This window comes from Dendrobium catenatum, unplaced genomic scaffold (assembly GCF_001605985.2).
Source record: "Dendrobium catenatum unplaced genomic scaffold, ASM160598v2 fragScaff_scaffold_74, whole genome shotgun sequence".
NCBI lineage: Eukaryota > Viridiplantae > Streptophyta > Magnoliopsida > Asparagales > Orchidaceae > Dendrobium > Dendrobium catenatum.
In genome coordinates this window covers 46677-62350 of record NW_021318536.1, presented here as the reverse complement: position 1 = coordinate 62350, position 15674 = coordinate 46677, and the positions used below count along the sequence as shown (strand labels likewise).

The following is a 15674-nucleotide window of genomic DNA, read 5'->3' as shown; positions in this document are numbered from 1 at the left end:
TTACCTTTAATACTTATTTATTGCTATTTAGTTCTAATGCTAGCACTTTCAATTACTTTAATGCTACTTCTAGCACAATATGATCTTTATTGAAGAAATCATGCTTTTTTGTTATTCAATATACATTTATTCAATGAATCATACTCGTCCATTAATTATTCATGCTCCTTATCTTGTATAATGTGTTCAATTTTTAAGCTTGAATAATTATTTGTTAAATTTGTATGCTCTTCTTTAAAATTTGAAAATTCTTTTTCAAATGCGGATGCTACGTTTTTATCATTCTCTATTAAGCATGCATTTATTTAGCTAAAGATAATAATTTGTCATATTATAGCTCTCATATCTCATCATTTTTAGAGTTCCAATGCTATCTTTAGCCATTAAGAAAATGTTGGTTACCTCCTCTTTTGGTTAGTTTCTAATTATTATAATTCTGAGTTTGCTCATAATTTCTTTTACAACTTTTGTTTGTCCTTCTTTGAATTTGATTTGTCCTCACCCTTATCCTTAGTTGGGTGGCTCTTTATGTTAGGGCAATCTGATCTAATGCGTCCTTGCTTCCTACACTCGAAACAAATCATGTTAGAAGAAAAAAATTTATTAGGTTTTATTATTTTACCTTTGCACTTGTCAAAGTGGTGCTTGCATTTATGTTTCAAGAAGCTCTTAAATTTACGTGTTAATAATGTAACATCTTCACTTCTATGAACACCTGAATCACTACTTTTAGTGTCGTCAATCTTTAGTGCCACACTCTGTTCTTTCTTTCATTCCACTACATCTGTATGCCTTTGGATCACATTTTTCTCATAGTCAATTTGACAGCCCAAAAGATTATAAAATAGTGTAAACATTTAAATCTTTGTATTCATATATAACATTCATTTTAGCATCCCATGATTCAAGTATACAATGTAAACTTTTATTAAACTTTTTAAAATTTGAAATCTCTTTGACCAAGGAATGCAAAGAAGTGATGCTTTTAGTGAACCTAATATACATATTTGAAATGGATTCACTAGGTTTCATGTAAAAAAGTATATACTCATGTAGCAATAAATTCAAGCATGACTGTTTAACTAGGTTGGTACCTTCGTAGGTAATGTAGAGTTTGTCACATACTCCCTTACCACTAACATAATTAGAAATATGCATGTAATCTTTATATTTAAGATCACAAAAGAAACAGTTCAAGCACTCAACATTAAGTTGCACAAGTTTTTGGTCTTTTAAAGACCATTCAGTAAACTAGATTTCTACTTTTAATCCTTTCAAAAAGTGAAACAATATAGAATATCTATATTGTATTTGTGTCACATGAAAAAATTAATTTATTGTAAAAATATTGACATACAAAATTTTCAAAAATCAAATGATATGTTATCAAATAGTGTTGGTTGGGTTATTAAAAACCCTTCCAAAGTGTTACATTTACCAAACTGTACCATGGATCTACTTAAGATATTTAAATCTAAAAATAATGGGAACCTCTCTCTAATACTAATTGAAAGTGCTTATTGTACACCAGGAGGGGGGGGGGGGGGGAATTTGTGTTTTAAAAAAACTTTTTAAATATTTTAAAACATTTTTTGCTTAAAAATAAAACTTGAAATAATGTGGAAGCGATTGAATAAAATGAATTACCAACTTAAACATCAAATCAAAGAAAATAAATATGATTTTTTTTTGTGTTTTGTAGAAAATAAATAATTTTTTGATGATTTTTTAAATCAATGATCAATCAAAACAAATCACCAAAATCCTATTGCAATCATATAATTATAGTTCAACTAGAGTGCACTAAAAGTAAGTTACAAGTAAAAATAAAGTGCAGAAAATAAGAAAAATACAAATCAAAATTTATAGTGGTTCATTCACTCCCCAAAGGTCCTCGGTATTACACGAAACAATGACTCTACTTCAGCTCATAGCTAGGTGAAGAAGACCCTCTCCTTTGACAAGGTGAAGAATAATGTTTATAGACTTATTAGATGGTCCCTTCTTTTGCCTCCTCGGCCTGACGTAGTTTCCATCCCTCCTTCCGCCTCCTCAGCTTGGTGGAGTCGTCACTTCCTCCTTTCGCTCACATGCCCAACAAGGTTGTTGTTCCCTTATTTGACCTTTGTTATGGCAGAGATGTCAACGGTGTTTGGTCCCATAGACATACTTTACCTTGAGCTCCTCCCAAGAGCTCCAAAAACACAAAACCATAGGACCTGAGGTGCAGGTCAGGCAGAGAAATCGTGTGAACCCCCTCACACTCCCTTGACACCCTCAAGATTCTTCTCCCTCTCTTAACCTCACCTCCTCTTTCTTCTTTTGCTTTGTGGACTATCTATGCTCTCTCTCATAGAAACGAAATGTGACTTGACTACAAAAAGATTCTTTCCTAAGAACAAGAAATTGTTTATAAAGAGAGAAAAAACTCTAAGTTTCAATTTAGTTGTCTTTGATCGTACAACACGATACGCATATCAAACAATACAATTAGTTCAATTTCTTCTGTATGATTCTAAATCATATGTTACGATTAGTTTAATCAAATCACCATTCATCCCAAATGAACCATGGGACAAATAAATATCATCTAGTGTGTCGATCAATTGATCGTCCTGTACGATCAAGATACCATACAATCATCAATCATAATTAATCCTGATTCAATTGATTAATGTTCAGAATTAAATTAGGCAATATAATTAAACTTAGTACAATACAAATATTTCAAATTTCAAAATTTCAAATTATCCTAATTTAAGTAATTAGACTCCAATGACAGGGATTCTAAATATAGCTAATCATCATGTATGATGTGGTGGTCATATATACATTATGATTAGTAATATCCCATGAAAAATTCATCTCATTTAATTAAATATTTTAATTATTTTTTTATTGAACAAATCATACAGTACGATCAAGATAAGATAGTATGAATATACATAGTGCATTCATGCATTGTATATTCTATTAGTTTAAATAAATTCAATTGTAATAAATATTCTAATAACAAGCTCATTCTGATCTTCTGATGTCTCTACAAAGTTTACTTATGAAAGTAGAAGTGATAACTCTGATAATAAAGATATTATGATAGTCATATGAAAGTGTTTTTTTTGGGAAAAAATACAAAGTTAAATACTATGTATAAAGTTAAAAGTAGTAATTACTAAGTTGATATTTCTGAAACATAAATGTGTTAAATCTCATATGAGTTACTTTCCATTAGTACTTAATTTATACTCAGAAATTTTATCTTATAAGTTGAATAATTTATTTATAATAAAATAGATATTGATATCTGTGATAGAGATGTGAAGGAAGACTACTAAGCTTGTTGTTCTCACTCTGTGAAATCTCTCCAATATTTTAGGGAAAGGAAAAGGACCACCCAAGCAGAGTCGATAAAGTCAAGATCTCCAGGATCATGATTTTTAAGGTATTTTATAATCCAATTATTTATTTTTTTATGTATAAACTTTATACGAACTGAATTATTGTATATGATTTTTGAGAAATAAAATTTGGATGATATTTTCGAGTATTGATATTATTTGAATTTTTAGTTGGCTCTAGTTTATTTTGTATTATGATTAAAAAAATAGGTATATGGATTTAATCCTTCCCTTAGATCCTGAGGCCATACTACTAACTTTATTATTCGCTCCAAACTCATAGCCACCTAGAATGCTTTTAAAATCTTCTGTCACTCTACCAACATGTGTATTTAAATATCCTTAAAAAAAACTCTTTATTTAAGAGGTATCATTTATATTAATTCTTCTAAGTAATTATAAAATTTTATTTTAAACATGGATCCAAACCTACTTAAGGAGTGTAAGCATTTATAACATCAAAACTCTTAGCATCAACAACAATTTTTAAAGTTATAATTTCTATTAATTTTTACAATATTATCCTTAATACTCTTGTTTATAATCACTCAACAATTTATAGTATGACTCCTACCTAAATACAAAAAATCTAAATCCTAATTTATCAATATCCATAGCCCTTTCCTAAACTCATTTAGTTTCCTGAATATATAAAATATTTATCTTCTCATGAATCTTAATTTTTATTACTTCAATTAATTTGCTTGTATGAATACTTATATATTAATTTTCTATCCTAATTATAATATTATGGATTAGCTTTTTTGCCCACATCCATTTGTGATGTGGGAACTCTTAATTAACAGTGCATATGCAGTGACCCTTGCACACTTTTTTACTGTATTCAGGCCATATAACCATTGCTTCTAGGGAACACTCTATCATTAACATAATATATCAAAAAAATTTATATCATGATTGTTCACAATTAATTCTAGATATCGACTACCTAATACAACCCTCAACTTTTCTCATCCACGACTTGAGACTTGAAAACAATTGTGTTAAACTAAGCACCTAAAAATAATCAATATTAAAATTATCTTCATCAACCAATCCATGCTATTTTCAATTTGTAATTGTGAGTTCAAATGGCCAAGCTTTGCATTGATCTTCAATAACACATTCACTAAAAGTAATAACATATCCATAGATAGCATTATAATGTATATATAAAGGCATGATTTTGTGTGCTTATCTCTCATATTCAAGACAATGAAGCCATTAACCTCATATGAATTAGATTATGAAATAATTTTCTTAGCTTTATATGTAACCCGAGCATACATCTATATTACTCAAATGAGCCAATCCCAAAAGAGAACGTTTAAACTTTTTTCGAAGTTTCATATAAAATTAATTGAAACTTGATCAACCTTGTGAGAAGTTTAGCCAATGTTAATTAGAATTTATGCAGATTTTGATTGGGCCATCTTTGAAATATGATCAAAGCTTCTTCGACTAATTATATATTTTTATTCCGAGTTACAATCAAGCTTTGAATAAGGATTTAAGAATGTTTGATTGTGTGCTAAATATGTTGCATAGAAACTTAATCGAAACTTGATCAACCTTGCAAGAAGTTTGGTCAGTGTTTCAATATTAATTAAAGCTTTTCTAGATTTTGATCGGATCATCTTTGAAAAATGATCAAAGCTTCTTCAATTAATTTTTTATTTTGATTCCGAGTTATGAACAAACTTTGACTAAGTATTGAAGATAATTTGATCAAGTGTTGAATATATTTCGATCAAAGATAGAATAAATTTTGAGCAAAGTTTAGAGATTATAATATCATGTTTAATATACTTCTAGATTTTGGGCTAATATGATAAACATATAATTTTGCTAGAAATGAAAACTTTGATAAATGTATAATACCACTTTCAATTTGAAGTCTTACTCTTCTTTCCAGAGCTCGAGGAAGGAGGAGGAGAGATACGGGGGCAATGGATTCTTTGATATCGGAAGCTCTTGTCGTCCATCAACTCTGCCCTGTAGCTCCAGTCCTTCGTCCGGCGACAAGCCTCGCCTTCTTCGTGCGCTCAGCCGTGCCGCTTTCTGTACCCCTGCTTCGTCGGCGGTTCATGGGCATTACTCCGGCGAATCGCGGAAGGATATATGCCTCGGCGAGAAACGGAGCTTTGGTATCGAATTCAGTGCAGGTACGACTCATATATTCTACCGGTGTTAATACCTAGGGTTTCGATTGGACCTGGTGAACAGCGTAGTTGATCTTACTTTTGAACAGAATATGATTCATTGAGAAGCTCAATTTTCAAAATTCGTATGACTGTATAGGTACGTCTATGCTCTGTGTTGGAGCACAACTAGGTTGGGAATAGAAGTGATCAAGGTTCAAGAAGAAAAGTTGAATGGGATCAAAATTAGTTGAGATTAGGGTTCTAAGCCACTACAATTTTTTATGATGCTGGTCGATGACAGTGTTTGGAAGAGATTTTTAAAAGTTTGTGGCGGATTTTATACATCAGATATGACATTTACGTAAATTAGCTTAGGAATCGATTTGGTTTCCAAGAATGGGAGGAGATTAACATTTATCATAAATTTAAAGGCAGGGAAAATATGCTCTCTTAGCATGTCTCTATTTCATGAAGAAATTGGAATGAAGGTGAATTGCGCATTTATTCAACTAGAGGCTCTACGAGTTAAACTCTTATGTGATGGAATTGATTGATTGCCCATTTCTTAAGTTTTATGATTTGTAAAAATAAAATCTCTTAATCTTTTGGTTGCTCTTTTTTTTGTTCTTATTTTTCATTTACTCATATACCCATGCATTATGCATATTTTAATCTTACATAAGTGATCTACTTGCCAACTTAATGCTTGTTCTTTTTTGAATTGCTTCTATATTTGTATTAACAAATGGTCCCATTTTTTGGACCTATGAAGCATGGCTGCTTCAATAGGGTGTCATTCGAATTCAGATAATCATTTATGAACATCGAAATGTATGGTAAATATGTTTTGCATTTAATTTCTGCACGCACTTTATCATCACTTGAGAAGGATGAATGGTGGGTTTCTAAAAAAAAATTACAATGAGCCTGTTTATGATGAAAATTACTTGCTGATTGTACCTTAATCTCTCACCCCCCACTACCCATATGTATGTAAGTATATTTATATATTTAAATATATGAAGAAGAGGGTGGTTTCTTGCACAATTGCTAGGTCATCAGATTGTTACTATGGGGTTATGAGTTTGAAATAGAAGACAGCCTCATGACAACGTAGGTTAATGCTTTATGTAGGCCTCTTGAACGTGCTAAATGTGTATATAGGTAAAAAAAAGTCTTATGAAATAATTAGTTTTGTGGAAGCTTGATATATGATTAGATATACTCAATTTTATCTCAACTAGGTGCCTGGTTAACTTGAGATTAGATAGTCATCAACCATAGTGTTCTCAGACAGTGAAATAACATGGGGCGTACATACTTTAGCATCATTAACATATATTAGTTTCATGCATAATTGTTGTTCATTTTTCTTTTGTAATTATTGATTGTCTGTGTTGTTACTTTGAATTTTTGGTAATTATATTGTAAACTAATTGATCTGATAATTTACAGTCAAACAATAATGTCTATACTGTTGGTGATTTTATGACAAAAAAGGAAGATCTGGTTGTTGTCAAGCCTTCTACTTCAGTTGATGAAGGTTTGTTATTTTTGTATGATTGTTGTCCTTTTGATTCTAGCATTTTTGCTAGTTGCTTAATGTTGTAATCAAATTTTATGTTAACAGCACTCGAAAAACTAGTGGAGTGTAGGATCACTGGCTTCCCTGTGATTGATGATGACTGGACATTGGTATGTTCTCATTAATATTCCTAAACTTTGATATATTGTTCCTATTCCTTCATTTGCATAAAATATCGTAATCCGTGTTTTTGAATATTCATTTCTTTACCATCTAATTTATGGTTTGTACAATTTCCTATTTTTCTTGTTTATTTTCCTGTTTGTCATTGTGAGTTAGTATGCGTTTTGTGTCTAATGTAAACTGATTGAACAACTATAGTAAATATTGGCACCAAGAGTTTTACGAATAGAGGTTTTTTTTTTTTGCATATTGGAAGAAAAGGAGAGGCCAAATGTTGTGCTGGGCATGATGTCCTGGATTGCTAGCGTCCAACAGGTTCACATAGTGGTCGAGACACTGTGAAAACCTTCTAGATGTTCATACTTCTTAGGTAGTTGCTATTTTCAGATGCCATCCAGAATATTTTTCTTTTTGCTAATTTACAAGGATTTCTCTGGTTGTTGAATTTTAAAAAATAAATTGTTGCATTTTGACACATGATTTACTGACGTCTCATTGCTGATTATGATAACTGTAATTTTTTCTTGTATTAGTTTTATATTTCTTTTTATAGATGTAGCGATGAAGGCAGACCCAAAATCTAACACGTTCAAATTTTAATATTCGAGAGTCTTCACAGACCTTGGAAATAGCATGTGCTGCAAATTTCCTTAGCTAGTTTCAAATGGCTTATAGTTTGAAAAGGTTGTGGATATTGATTTGCGTACTATCACTTATATAGTTATCTGTTCTTAATAATGTTTAGTTGTCCATTGGTACTTGAAACATTGTTAAACCCCCAAATGAATGGGTATTTATGTGTTTACTCATGCATATTTGGTATTATTCACACATACTGGTTCAATTCTTTGTATGATTTATTTGAGAGAACAGTATTTAGATATTTCCTTCTATAATTCTATGCATCTGTTGAAATTCAGTCCAATGTGCTAGTTTTTTCCTGTTTTTAATTAAAGTAGTTTTGAACCTTCATTCAGTTCATAATTTGATTTAATCCTTTAAGCATTAGAATATAGATCAGATGATGGAGAATATTATGTTTATACATGTACCTATCCACCCATCTAACAATGCTAGTACACTGATGCAAGTACTCAAGTACCAAAGAAACCATATTGCACGCTCATATGCATATATTTCGTCATTGTTCTCATAGTTTTCAAGACCATACGTGGAAACACTGAAATGTCTTTGTATCAAGTGTCCAAGGTTATTATTATTGTTTTTAAATTATCAGTTGAAAATGCGAAATGTGATTTGGTCGATAATATAGTGCCTTTGAAGTATTTGCATATCCTAGCATTTTACATGTAATTTATTTGTATAATCATAGGGAAGTTTCTAAGCTGTATAAAAAGTGGGCCTAGAGACTTCAGGAATTCTGCTACTACTTTTTTAATGCATTAGCTAATTATGTGATTTTGCATCATCCATGAAATTCAAGTCACATGTTTGGTAGAGTTATGGCGATTGCAAATGTTAGCATAGTTATAACTATTTTTAGCTTTGCCTTTTGGATTTACTTTTGTTAGACGAATGTTGAAATCTAGCTACTACAAGCATGAAATATGTTTTTGATTCAAGTTTTATAGCTCATCTACATTATCCTTTATCTTGTTTTAGTTATACTATTTTCCATTTTTTTTCCTTTTTTGGCAAAAAAAATAAAAATAAAAACATCATTTTCATTTTGCTTCCTGTAGGTTGGAGTCGTTTCTGATTATGATTTATTGGCATTGGATTCCATTTCAGGTTCTTCTTAATTTCATATTTGAGTATGGTTATTCTGGTTACTTTTGTCATTTCCTCTTCAAGTTACATAGAGTTGCTAATTAGTAAAATTCTAATGAAGCTCTTCGATGACCTAAGGTAAAGTTTTCTTTTTATTGATCATCATGTAAAGAAAACATCTTTTTTTGAAGTGGATCATTATGATAAATGCTTAGTGTTGTATGATAACTTGTTTGATTATTGATGTAAATCTTATAGTCTATCTTCAAAAATGCAAAGTGTGTGTATTAAGATGAAAAAATTGAAAGTGAACTTTTTATTTCCTTTTTTTTGTTTTGGCTATTTTTGTTTAGTAGTTTTAATTCCCATGACAAATAAGATTAGAGAGAGTTTCCTTAGATGGTTTGGTCACATAAAAACGGCGGACTTCTAATGACCCCGATTAGGATAGTAGATGTATTAGATTTGACTTATGTTAAGAAAGACAGAGTTAAACATAAAATGGCTTGGTTAGAAAATATTAGAAATGACATTTCTTTATTAGATTTAAATGAGAATTTGACTCTTAATATGACATAATGGAGAAAAAAGATTCATGTAGCCGACCCTACGTAGTGGGATAAAGGCTTGATGTTGTTGTTTTAATTCCCTTAAAACTTTGTAAATAAATGCCTAGGATATTACCTTAGCTTTTTATGTTCATACTTTATTCTTGGTGCCCTTATGAAGCTTCTTGGATTGTTGACCACTAATCCTCTCACGGCCACACGCATGTTCCCTCCTAAGACAACACAACGATATACAAGAAACTACCCACTCATGTAACTCCCTCACACGGCACTAAAAACCCCTGACATACTGCTCATCTTCCCCCCATTCGACTCACATAGACAAGAATCGAAGGCCAGAGCTCTCTCTCTCTCTCTCTCTCTCTCTCTCTCTCTCTCTCTCTCTCTCCCTCTCTCCCGCTCTCAATTTCTCTTTGCCAAACACAACAGCCCGCTTAACCCCTCTTCCTCTTGATCGAACCCAGGAGCCGAAGCAGGTGAAGTGCCCAATCGAAGCCTTCCCTCTCTTTGTTTGTACGATCTAATCCCAGTCAACAGTCACTGGTCTCATGCACGCGACTCAGCTCCCGTCTTCGGCTCGTCCCGTGTCCGACCCAAGATTTCAATTGTGCACGCGACCTGCCGTTCCGTCCCCAACCTACAAACGCATGCAAGCCGACCCAATCCCTCAGTCGTTCTCTAGTTTCCGCGTGCAGAAGTCTCAACCCCAGCCACGATCGCTTGCGCCAATCCCACTCCTGCCCCTCGACTTCAACTGCTCGACCCAATCCGCCTACTCGTCTCGTGGCCCGATCCCAACCACAATTTGCGAGCCCTTTCTGTTCTGCCTAGTCTCCTACTCCAACCAAACCAACCACTGCCCCATTTGCCCTACTAATGTTCACTAACTGTGAGTATAAGAATTTATCAGAGGGATGTTTGTATTAAAAAAAAAAAAAGGAAAAATGAGTGAAGAAGAAAGAGAAAAAAAAGAAGAAAAAGAGTAAAAAAAAAAGATATCGCAAATTGAAGGGCCGAAGATTGTGCCAGGACTAATCTTCCTGAAGCCTTTGCCCCGTCGTATCTTTGATCTAGCCAAGCGAATTGAAATGCAAGTACCTTCCCAATCTCCCAGGATGTAAGGAGGTTGCCAAAATTTCAAATGACACACATAATTAATTTCAAATAATTGTTTGTCATTTTAAATGATTTAAAAATAATTAATTGTCATTTCAATTTATTAAAAAATAATAAATTAATTTTTTATTTCAATCCATAATAATAATAATAAAGGTGTGGGGCATATACATCAATAAAACTATAAAAGCTTATTGACACTTGGAACTTTTATATTAAAATTGATCGAAGGAAGAGTCAGCCATATCACATGCATGTCTACTACAATCATCATTGAGTGGTTAAGGGGCGCGAGTCTGTTACATGCACTGTTACTTCATTATTAAGCAATGCAGAAGAAACGCACAACACATTGAAATTTGCTGATCAAGTAAAATGCATTGAGATTTTGGGGTGCTTCTCTTATATACATTGTTACTCCATTATCAAGCAATGAAGAAGAAACACACAACACATTGAAATTTGCTCATCATGCAAAATGCATTGAGATTTTGGCTTCTCAAAATAAGGTTATTGATGAAAAACCATTGATATGAAATATCAATTTGAGATACGTTGCCTGAAGAAAGAATTAGAACAAATGAAAAATTGTATGTTCTCTGTTACTATTCTAAAGGACAATGGAAAGGAGATGACATTGTACTTCTAAGTTCTAAAGCAAAAGCTAGAAGTTGATCTTGTGAAGATGCAATCTTGGCTTGAGCAAGAAGAAGAGTGTGGGCTCCGAAAATTTTGCCCCGGCCTCCGCTCGCACTGTTTACTTTTTCTTCGGCGATGGAGTTTTAACGGATTAAGTTCCGGGGTAAATTTTGAAAGGCAGATGGGTTTATAGATAAGACACTACCCAGAGATTTCATCCTCATTTTTTGAGGACTTTATGATCTGAGTTTTGGTTTCCTATAGGCGCAAGCCCTTATAGTTAATTATCCCCTCTCGATAATGAGAGAGAACTTTCGATTAAGGCTAGTCGTCAATCAGATACGTAGAAAATACGTAGTATCTGGCATATAGTAGCAATATGGGCTTTTGGATTTGAAAAGTTTAGATGTTTGGAAATTTGAAGGGTTGAAAGGTTTGATATTTAAAATTTGAAATTTCACCATCTTGCACTTAAAGCAGATGATGAGGGAATGGATGATAGACCCGATCAAGATCCCATGGTTCCGTCGTCCCGGGCCGTCGTGGTCCCTGGTCTACTTAGTCAAAGGAGGTAGTTGACCCAACCTGACAGAAGGATCCTTGTTGGAAGCCATGGGTTGCTTCGTCCAAGGGGACCTTGTAGACATGGGGTTAATATTTGTCTAAGGGGACAAATTTAAATTCACCTTAGCTAACAGAGGGCTTTGTACCCTATCGATTATATCCTATTGATTCATATTTCAAGGATTTGATGCCATTAAGGAACGCATTAGCTCTGGCCATAACCGGTGTTTCATGATGCCATTTGGCGGCAAAACCACTCGGTTTAGAGGGCCCCGGGTCGTCATAGCCGTTTATCCTGCGGTGCCATTTGGCGGCAAAATCGCCGGTTAGAGGACATGTATCACATCTTTACTGATAGGAGATTGTTTGAGAATAAATCTTAGTGATATTTTCGACAAGACATTTAACTCTATGGGAGCTAAAGTGAATTTTAATTTGTCCACCCGACAAACTATTACGTAGAGTGGATGGATTTTGTTTTAAGTTGTTGATGGATTATTTCGATTTTAAATATCTGGAATTTGGAATGATTTTGGATTTCTTGGACTTTGTGGAGTTTTGGATTTTGATGGGCATTTGGGTGGCATTTGAAATGTTTGGAATGAACCCCTCTGTTTGAGATTTGCATTCAACGCGGCCATCATCGGGGTGTGAGAGAATATTTTCCTTTTATAGCTTGAATCTTGTCGACCCTATCAACTTGCCGATAGGGGATCAGGTTTCGTAGGCTTTGTGCCTTTATTAGTAAATTCTCATTGTTATAGGCGTTGAAGGCCTAATATGAATGCATTAAGACAAATATAACAGTCACCACAACCGTATATTTGTTTGATGGTTCGAACTCTGTTGACTCCTATAGATCCATATAGAAGGATCAGGTTCGAACTTGAATTCACTTATCGACCCGCGCAGCATCCCTAGACGTCACGTGTGTACCAATAGCACGCTCGTCGGGGCTCATACGGGTGTTTTGGGGCATTTTATAATTGTTTGTTAAACCTTGTCGACTCCTACTTACCTGCTTAGGAGGATCGGGTTCAAATTTATTGACACACATAGCATCCATAGACATCATGTGTGTTCCTACAACACGCTCGGCGGGGCCCATGTGAGTTTTATAATTGCATTTACCCCTTTTGTGTACATATGTGTATACAAATTATAGCGGATGTGCGGGGGTAGTTTGAAAATATTTGTAAACGCCTTCTGTCCGCTTGAATGGATGTTGCGGATCCGGTGGTGTGACATTGTAGTCTTATGGACGCCTTCTGTTTGCTCATTTGAGTGTTGCAGATCCGGTGGCGTGGCGTAGTAGCTTCTGAATTGAGTTGTTTGCTGCTTTGTACAAGTAGACTGTTGTGCACTACTTGCATAATTTATGCAAGTAGATTGTAGTACACTAACGAATCTCCTGCTTTGGGCTCGTAGGAGTTTGCATTTGTTGTAGTCATTTGGTATTTTGTTTGCAGATGATGTTTCATGTGTATTGCGGGTCTCCCACAAGGACCTGTAAGAACTTGCATTTGTTGCACACATCCTGTGTTTGATTGTAAGGGATCAATGTACTTGCTCAACATTGAATAGTGACTGATCTTAAAGGTGCCATAATGTTCATTTCCTTCTGCTGCCATAGCTTGTGAACACTTGTGTTTATCATATACCTACTCACCATGTTTATTGGTAACTTGTTGCACCTATGAAGGGTCTTTGACAACGGTCTATAAGAATTTGTAATTGTTGCAGTCCTGCGACATTTCTGCTATCGCTACTTGCAAGTAGATCAACATGCTTGTTTGCGAATCGACAGTGATTGATTTGCTTACGGATGTTAGCTTCAAACACATGTGACTGTTGATAAATCACCATATTCACTGCATATTCCTTGTATGCATTATGACCCTTCATTCTCACTTTTGAGTAACATATAACATACATTGTGGGCTTTTGTCGTCATTTGCTTGTTAGCTTTCCTCCAGTGTTGGTTGGTATTAGCCAATGTTTAAAATTGCGTATTCGAGTATTGAGGCGTTTTTCATTCGTGAGGCGAGGCGTAAGCCTCAAGGCGTTTTGAGGCGTAAGCCTCAAAATCAAAATTCTCAATATTTTATCGGAAGCTTCATTATTTTTGATTGTAGGATTGTTGTGAATGCTACACATTAAATATCATCATTTGTAGGTGATCATGCTTGCATAACTAATATGGGTTCTACAAATAAGTCATCGTCATTTGTAGGTGACTTATGAAGTTTCAAAGGCTCCACATGCTTCCTTGTCACCATATCATTCATTCTCTTTAGCTATGTAATCTACAAGTGAATCATGTTGGCAATTGTATGCTTCGTGATGCTTATGTGTAAGTTGAAGATCCTTTGTTGTAGCATTGAATATGTTGTTGCACTACAAGCTCTTTTGCTCATGCTCATAATTTTTATTCATTTTTATTATCATCAACAATCATTCTCAAGTCTCTTTGTAATTTGCTTGAAGGTTAATTTTCATGTATATAGTAAGTACATGTTCTCACTTATTCATATTATGTTCATTAGAAACCATTTGAGTTTGAATTCTTTGCTTGATTTTCATTCATTCAATGTCCAAATCAAGGTCCCATGTGGTCTAGTCCAAAGCATAAGCTCAAGTCTAAAACATGTTCAAATAAAGTTCAGGCTCAATATGAGCCTCTTCCGTTCGTTTGAGTCCCCTGTGGTCCAACTCAAGTCTTTGCTTGAGTTCAAATATTCAAGCTCAAGTCTTATATTATTTGAGTTCATTTGAGTTTGACTTCTCTTGCATATGATTCAAATTTAGTTCATGCTTATGTTGTCTTTCAATTTCACTCAAAGTTTGAGTTCACTTAAGTCACATTTGTTCAATCAAGTTCAGCTGCGGTCTCTTGCGTTCACCCGAAATTTTGGTAGACTCCCGGCATCTCCCCTGTTTAGGGGCAAACTACGGGAAACTGAGCCTTTCCCACCACTCTAAGAAAAGCATGTATGGTAGGTGTCCTCGGATAAGGACACCGCGACCGCATTTTTTTCGTACCCCACCATACTAAGAAAAGCGTGTATGGGTCTTCGGTACCTATTGCAAAAGAAAAATAATTGTTTCCCCGCAAGCGGGTACTTATGTGTATCCCAACTTCGTAATACGTGTTGCACCGGGTTCCCATCCCACCACGCTAAGAAAAGTGTATATAGACGGTTTTCCGGTGCGCCACGAACGCCGAATAAGGGATTTTTTGGTGATTACCTGCTTAGTTGCAAGCATCGCGACAAACTTCCTCCCACCACTAAGAAAAGCGTGTATAGGTGGTTGTTTTGTCGTGCTGCAGGCATCGAAATCGAGTTCTCGGAGTTTTAGGTATAGAAAGGTTATACCTTTGCGTTCAAGCGATGACGAAGACTTTACAAAAAGGCACAAACACTTCTTTTTTTTGTAACCTCTCCCTCTCTTTTTTTATTCCTCCACTCTCTTTTTTAGTTCTCTTTTTCTCACTTTTTTCTTTTTTGAAACTCCTTTCATCTTTTTTTTTTTCATAAACACATACACATATATACAACATACATTCATACCTATATGCATATACAACGACCACGATGATAACCCACAATTACATACTGATAATGGTAAAAAAAAGAATAATTACATTGCTCCATGTTAACTATTATTAACAATAATTATAATAACAGTAATAATGAGGAATAGCAAAAGGAAAATATCTACAGTTTTGGTTTCAGATTTTTTTTAAAGTTCTGTTTTGATGTGTTTGTATGACTTGTGGAGTTGTTTGGTGTGTGGGCTGAAC

The 15674-nt window shown here is 34.2% G+C and overlaps 1 protein-coding gene across 1 annotated transcript in view; it reads left to right on the top strand.

The window, feature by feature from the left end:
• Positions 1-5273: 5273 nt before the first annotated feature.
• LOC110109665 (CBS domain-containing protein CBSX1, chloroplastic-like) overlaps positions 5274-15674 on the top strand; it is a 54268-nt gene continuing 43867 nt past the window's right edge. Inside the window, exons 1-4 of the mRNA XM_028696041.1 lie at positions 5274-5563; positions 6998-7085; positions 7173-7237; positions 8954-9002. Coding sequence (XP_028551874.1) covers positions 5348-5563; positions 6998-7085; positions 7173-7237; positions 8954-9002 — 418 coding nt within the window. The 5' untranslated portion in view covers positions 5274-5347. The remainder of the gene's footprint in view (positions 5564-6997; positions 7086-7172; positions 7238-8953; positions 9003-15674) is intronic.